General features: G+C 44.2%; 1 protein-coding gene across 1 annotated transcript; it reads right to left on the reverse strand.

Moving 5' to 3' along the window:
* Positions 1-1,164: 1,164 nt before the first annotated feature.
* LOC119325555 (extended synaptotagmin-1-like) lies at positions 1,165-6,649 on the reverse strand. The gene is made up of 8 exons (XM_037599284.1): positions 5,777-6,649; positions 4,931-5,172; positions 4,013-4,031; positions 3,158-3,420; positions 2,541-2,650; positions 2,345-2,443; positions 1,746-2,178; positions 1,165-1,620 (listed from the first exon to the last, which is right to left on the reverse strand). The coding sequence occupies exons 1-8, from the start codon at positions 6,547-6,549 to the stop codon at positions 1,532-1,534; spliced, it is 2,028 nt and encodes a 675-aa protein (XP_037455181.1). The 5' UTR covers positions 6,550-6,649; the 3' UTR covers positions 1,165-1,531.
* Positions 6,650-6,894: the final 245 nt, after the last annotated feature.

Raw genomic sequence — 6,894 nt, forward strand, 5'->3', positions numbered from 1 at the left:
ATATTTTGTGTCTGCATATAACTGTTTTTAGGATACAATATTTTTTGTTGCAGTTGTGCTTTTCTACAAGTATTTATTTTAGAAGCTTCTAGAACTTAGTCGCACTGGCATTTGTTGAGGTTTTTTTTTCGAGAATCAATTTTTTTTTGAAGGGGTAGGTAGTCGCACTGGCATGATACGCTACAATGTTGACACTGAAATTCCACCTTCCGGCCCAAATAAGGATTCTTTTGTTAAAGTGGTTGGGCCTCCACCTTCCAGTTACAAATTCCACCTTCCGGCCCAAATAAGGATCTCTCTCTCTCTCTCTCTCTCTCTCTCTCTCTCTCTCTCTCTCTCTCTCTCTCTCTTGCCGGTAAAATATTCTTCAGCAAAAAGATTATCAAAATAATAAAATAAAATAAGAAAAATAATATGGAGATGGGAGGTATCGATCCCCCTGCCTTTTATAAGCCGTATAAATGCTCTACCATTTGAGCTACATCCCCATTGATATCAATCACATTAATTAGAGCAATTAGTATTAACTAGTTATGATCAATAAATATGTACGAAAGACAAACGGATGGTTCCTTTCACCCATGCAAAAATGGAGATATACATACTTCATACGGAAACTAAAACAAACGAGCTAAAAGTTCTTTTAAAGGAAAAAAATAGATATTAAATAGGTGCATGGCCCCCACATGGGTCCGCGCCTGGTTTTCTTGCATTTTTTGCACAGGCATTCTTTGTTTTCTTGCATAAGTTATTTTTCTTATGCGTTTTAAACCGGAAACATTTTTACATAGGACTTGTTGTGATCATCTTCCATAGTCTGTCACATTGAATGATTTGTCGCATATGCATTTACATTGTGTTTTTGTATATCTGTATTATTGGTTGTTGCGGGTTTTTTTTTAGAAACTTCTTTTAGGGTTTTTTGAGAAACTTGCAGAGGTTAGCCAATGTTGTGGTGAGCAACCTAAAAACAAACAAAAAATGTTAGGCACCAAATTCCACCTGAGGTCGAATTACACTTTATTTTCGAAAGTGGATCAGCCTCCACCTTCAGCCCAACTAAAGAAGGCAGAAGCCCAAGCAGCGTGTCAACACTGTTTTCACTCTTTTTTGTAAGGTATAAAAAGAATATCCTTTAAAAAAGCAAGATGCAAAAAGTATATATAAGATGCAACATAAGTGCTATACCATTTGAGCTACATCCCCATTCACATTCATTTAACTAATCCAACCAGTTAATAACTAATTAATTCTAATTAACAAATAATAATCAAACCTGCCCCAGTTCCCAACCACAAATTACAGATGGTCTCTTCCTTCCATACAGAAAAAAAAAGATAACCATAAGAAAAATACAGTAACCTCACAAAAAATCATGCCATTTTCTGATTACTCTGCTATAACAAGGAATATACAATTGTCAAAGCGATGCAAAAATTTCTCCTCCGTGGAATGAGTGCGAAAATCGCGAAAATCGAAAAAACGGTAGACGCATCTTCGGTGGATCAAGTCTGATGAGAAGATAACCATTCTATGGGTTAAAGTACCCCGAGCCACCAATGTTGGAGGAGACGAGCAGCATCACGCTGGTTATGGCAGCAAGCCAGACCAGGGCCCTATCTGAGACACCAAAGGCAGACAAGAAAAGCCTTCCAAATCAGCTCATGACCAGCATAAACATACATAGACCCACACAGTAAACAAGCAAGCCTCATGGGTCCAAAAAACATAAAAAAACTGTTTACCTTCGGGGTTACTGGACACTGGGCCCGCATCTACGGCGACACCGGCGGCCGTGACGTCGTCACCGGGTTTCGGCTCCTCGGCCTGCTCGGCGTCTCTCGAGCTTCTGGTTTCGGCCGATGACACGATGCCCTGGAACTCCTCACTCACGAGCAGCGCGGCCAGCAGGTCCATGAAGGTCTCCCTCTCGTTGCCGTTGACCTCGCCCCGCCTGGTACCGTCGAGCTGGACAAAGTCTAGCGTGTCCTCGTCCGAAATGTAGCCCGTGGCGTACTCGGTTTTGACCGTCTCGTCTTCCTCGTCCTCGACGTACGCTTTGTATGTGAGCCGGAGGAGGACCTCGCCGGATGACCGCTTTCCGAAGAAGCCCCACCCGCCGTATAACGTGACAATCTTGTCGGTGGGTACCGTGTCTTTGAGTGAGCTTAGATCAACCTGAAAAGAATATTAGCAGCGAAGTTCATCTCACTTGCAGTTATAAAACCATCTAACTGGAATCATCCCAATCTCTGTGTGTTGAACCAGAAAGCAAATGAATAGGCAGAGTATGCAACAAAATAGTGAGAGTGGAGAAACAAAACTGTTGACAGTCAGATCATACCTCTCCAGTGCCAATAGTGATGTCGGTGAAACCAACCGTGTCCTTCACTTGAATACACAACTTTTGCTTGCGAGGGTTTACGACCAGCATATGAAAATCCTGGTTCATGTGGAGTGTTTATAAGCATGGCAGCAGATATGAGAAATATTTCAGTTAGAGCAAGTGAGTGTGAAGCAGAAGTTCGTCAGAGCTTTACTTGATTCCAAATTGGTTCTTCTGGCAGGCCAGTCACAGTTGTTTGGCTGTTCTTCTTGCTCTTTATGACTTGATCACCAAGAATCATGGCAACGTATGGATCTGTCTTCCCTGCAAGTGAAATGAAGTGCCCCAAAGCTTCGTCAACACGAAACAAAGGCTTGTGACAAAAATTAACTGTTTTTAATGCCTCTTTTAGCCTATGTGTGATTGAATCAATGCATTTAATTTAATTTAATTTATGCCGGCTTTTGAAAACAGAGAGACTCAATATAAGTACAAACTCGACTGTGAAGAACCTTTCATCGGTATACCACTGCTTTAATATGGACCAGAGCACGAAGTCCAAACCAGAAAAACCCAGGAGCACTATAGGCTGGGCCAGAGCTAACTGTTTCAGCCCTTGAGGGGGTGGGAGGTGGGGAGTCCTTTTCAAACCCGGCTCAAGTGTTTGCCAAGGCCTATCGTGCTCTAAATGCGGAAATTTGTTAGAGCACTTTCTTGCCTGACGCAACAAGGCAGTACACCATTGGGTATACAGAAATGAATTGGATGTCAGCTCTAAACTAAATAAAACAGATGCTAAATCAGACACAAGTGAAAGCAGAGAGCCCTTACCGAACAAGACAAAGCTAAGCTTCCTAGCGTCAACTAGTGTCACAGATAGCTCTCCAACAAAGTCCTTGTTTCCATCTTGAACATCTTGAACTAAGTCACTTGCAACTCCTTGCATTATACCGCTTGCAACATTTTGAATTATGTCGCTTGCAACATCTCCCGCAACAGGTCCCGTAGCTCTCCCCTTCTCAAAATCAAGGACAATCTTTTTGGGCCGGACAAAGAGACGTGGCAGGTCTTCCGTCAGAAGTTTCGTGAGAAATCTAGTAGCAGAAATCACAAGTAACTTATTAGGTCACTAGATAAGGGTACGCGAACTTTCTATCAAAGCATAAAAAGTGTTATTTTTTTCTCCGAGAAAGAGCTGAGCATGAAGGCATGAAATCTGGGCATGACTATAGAATTGTCCTGAAACATGATACAAGCAATGTAATGGGACTTCAAGTCTTCAATTAAATGTGTTCACCACTGAATCCAAAACACCGTCTATGTTCTGGAAATCTGAACCACAACTACTAACAGAATCCTTTATCTGTTGTTATTCATATTCAATTATTCATGAAGAGAATAAGTTACAGTAGCCAATTAAGTCAAGTGGTTCATAAAAAAAGTACAAGTTGGGATCAAAAGTGACATTGGTAGCTCAACTAATTTATAGCAACTGTTCTATACACATAGATCAGTATTTGATCTTCTAGAACCATGCAGTAAACAAGAAAACAGAGTACATCATCTTGGCAGAACAAAAAAACAGTAACTACAAAATGAATAAATGCATCAACAGGCATTTCCAAATGTATCAACACCAGTATGTAACCATGATTCAGCATAGATATTTTAGATGATAGAGCTTACATTGACAGAACAGGAATTGCTGTTGGAGACGAGCAACGTGTACATGCAGAGATTTTTTTAGCACATTGTTAGCAAAGAATCAAATTAATTGCTGGCCATGTCATCAAAGAGATACAGAGAAAAATATGAGCTCACAATCACCCAGCAGAGTGTGAACGAGACTACAAGAGCTTATGAATAGGAAACAGAACACATAAGTGGCAGTAGTCTGTCCCAAAATATGTGTCTCAACTTTAGTACAACTTGTACTAAGTTGAGGCACTTATTTTGGGACGGAGGGAGTATAACATATTGACAGTGTTCTGCATGCAGAAAACCACTAAATTAAGACATAGAAAATGTACAGTCCTAAGAGTATCCTCTCATTTTCTTTCAACCATCTCAATGCCCGCAGGAATGAATACTAGACATATGCGCAGAAGAGAGGAGGGTAATATAGCTTCCATTTTTTATAAAGCGCAGAAGAGAGGAGGGTAATATTTCTTCAGTTTAGTTGAACTGCCACACACCCCAATCTTAGAAAGCAACTGAATAATCCTAAATTATGATATTCTACCACGTATGTTGCAAATAAGTTAAATTGGTTAAGATGTTCCAACCATATTCTGTCTTTCGATAGCCCATGCTAATCGACCTCAAAATCACTAAAATAGGTATAAGTTGCAAATGGGAACAGTAAGGTTGTATAAGTCTGGGTTTATCAGTCCCCCTCGGATTTTGGCTAAAGTTTGACCATATATGAGTATCAAAATATAAGTTATATGTCACAATAATTATAGCGTTGGGTTCATATTTGAAAGAAGTTTTCAATGATATTATTTTTACTACGCATAATTCATATTTTATTAATGAAATGTATGATCAAAATTGACCCAAAATATGAGGGCACTAATAAACCAGGACAGAGGAAGTACATACCCATAAGATTGAAGAGCCGGAACAGCGACAGCTCAAACTTTATCTTCGGGAGCGACACAAATGCCCAAGACACAGCTCCCACCCATGGTTCTGTCGGAATAAGCCTTAGTTTAACCCACAGCTCCCCGTCGATATCAAAATCTCGAACCCAGACCGGCACGACAATTGGCACAGCACTGAACTTTAACGAGAGAGCCAATGCCATGCGTGCATCGCCAGCATAACGGATGCCGATTTGGTACCTGAAACACACAACTGAGTTAACCAATTCTAACTTATTTTCTTTACCAATGGGTAATAACAGTAAGATAAACACAATTCTCGCAGCAATGACTAACAGAAACACCCACATCGTAGTAATATGAATCAAGTACATGAGGTAGTCTGCTTCCACATCTGTAAAGCAATCACACAGTTGCTTATTGATCTTAACTGACACTCCCTCCGCCCCGAATTACTTGTCTTAGATTTCTCTAGATATGGATGTATCTAGACACATTTTAGCATTAGATACATCCGTATCTAGACAAATCTAAGACAAGTAATTTGAGACGTAGGTAATATATTGCACAAAGATTAATTATTCTCAGACTAATATACACCCTGTTTCCCTAAAGAAAAACTAAAACTATGATCATTATCATAAATCCACAGATTTCCCCATTCTGCTCCAAATGGTGCTGTCAATCACACTGAGAGTCTGAAACTGTTTGGATAGTTTCTAACACCAATGTCTGAATGAACCTACCATTGGTCTAATGATGAAAGTAAATTTTCCACCCAAATCAAGTGCAGGTGACTGAATTATGCTTAAGAACTCGCTGACACGAAGAAGAGGAGACTCACTGCAGGTCGTTGGCCCGGCGTGAGGTCCGGCGCTCGACGTTCCTGACGGAGAGCGGCTCCTCGCCGAGGTGGAACTGCCGGATCTCGACGCGGTTGACGTAGTCCGGCTTCTGGAGGTTGTCGATGACGGGCTGGAGCAGGCCGACGATCCAGCCCTCGATGCCGGGGCGGTAGACCTTCCAGAGCTTGCCGAGCACCATGTTGACCCACTCCACCGACTCCTTGCGCTGCAGGTCCTTCTCCTCCAGGAAGAGCGAGAAGCCGGAGGTGGGCACCTGCGGCCACGACCCGTTCACCCGGACCTCGCGCTCGGCGCGGCGGCGCCGGCGCAGCGTGAGCAGCTTGTCGAAGGCCGCGCCCACGAAGAAGAAGAGCGCGAAGAGGCCGAGCACGGAGCGGGGGAGGGACGGGAGAGGGGGCGGGGCCGGCAGCGGGTGGATGACGCCCAGCTGGGTCCGCAGCTTGGAGACCAGCGGGTCCTCGCCCCCTGGCCCGCCGGCGCGGTAGCCCCCCGCGGTGAAGGCCGTGGGGGAGGGGCGCGCGGGGGAGGCGGAGGTGGAGGGGGTCTGCTCGGGGGCGGGGAGGTTGCTGGCGGAGAGCGCGGCTGCCGCGCGCCGGGGCGGAAAGGCGGCGGCTTTGGGGACGGGGAGGCATCGTCGGCGACGGCGGTGGCGGGTGAGGGTGGGGAGGAAGCAGGAGGTCGTGCTGGGGGCGGGGCTAGAGCGGGAGAAGGGAGGTGGAGGCGGCGGGGTGCCGGCGGAGGGGGTCAGCATCGGGGTCCACCGACATCCGGCGAGCGAGGCGTGGGGCTCGCCGGAGGAGATATGGGAGGGGGGCGGAGTAGTGGTGGATGCTGCTGCGGAGAGAAGCGGTGGACAGACCCCACTCCGCTCAGCTGACCACTGAAGAAGCAATTTTTTTTGAGGAAATTGATTATTTATTATTAAGTTCGTTGAAATTTGATTATAACTACAAAGTTTATTTTTGAGTCAATTACACCACAGGTGTCTAAACTTGACACAAAAAATCAGTTTAGTGCTAAAATTTATGGCATACGTTGATCTGGTTACAAAACTTGGCTTGATCGTTCATATACGGTCAGAATCGCGTTTGGATAC

The sequence above is a fragment of the Triticum dicoccoides genome, chromosome 6B (genome assembly GCF_002162155.2).
Source record: "Triticum dicoccoides isolate Atlit2015 ecotype Zavitan chromosome 6B, WEW_v2.0, whole genome shotgun sequence".
NCBI classification, from domain to species: Eukaryota; Viridiplantae; Streptophyta; class Magnoliopsida; order Poales; family Poaceae; genus Triticum; species Triticum dicoccoides.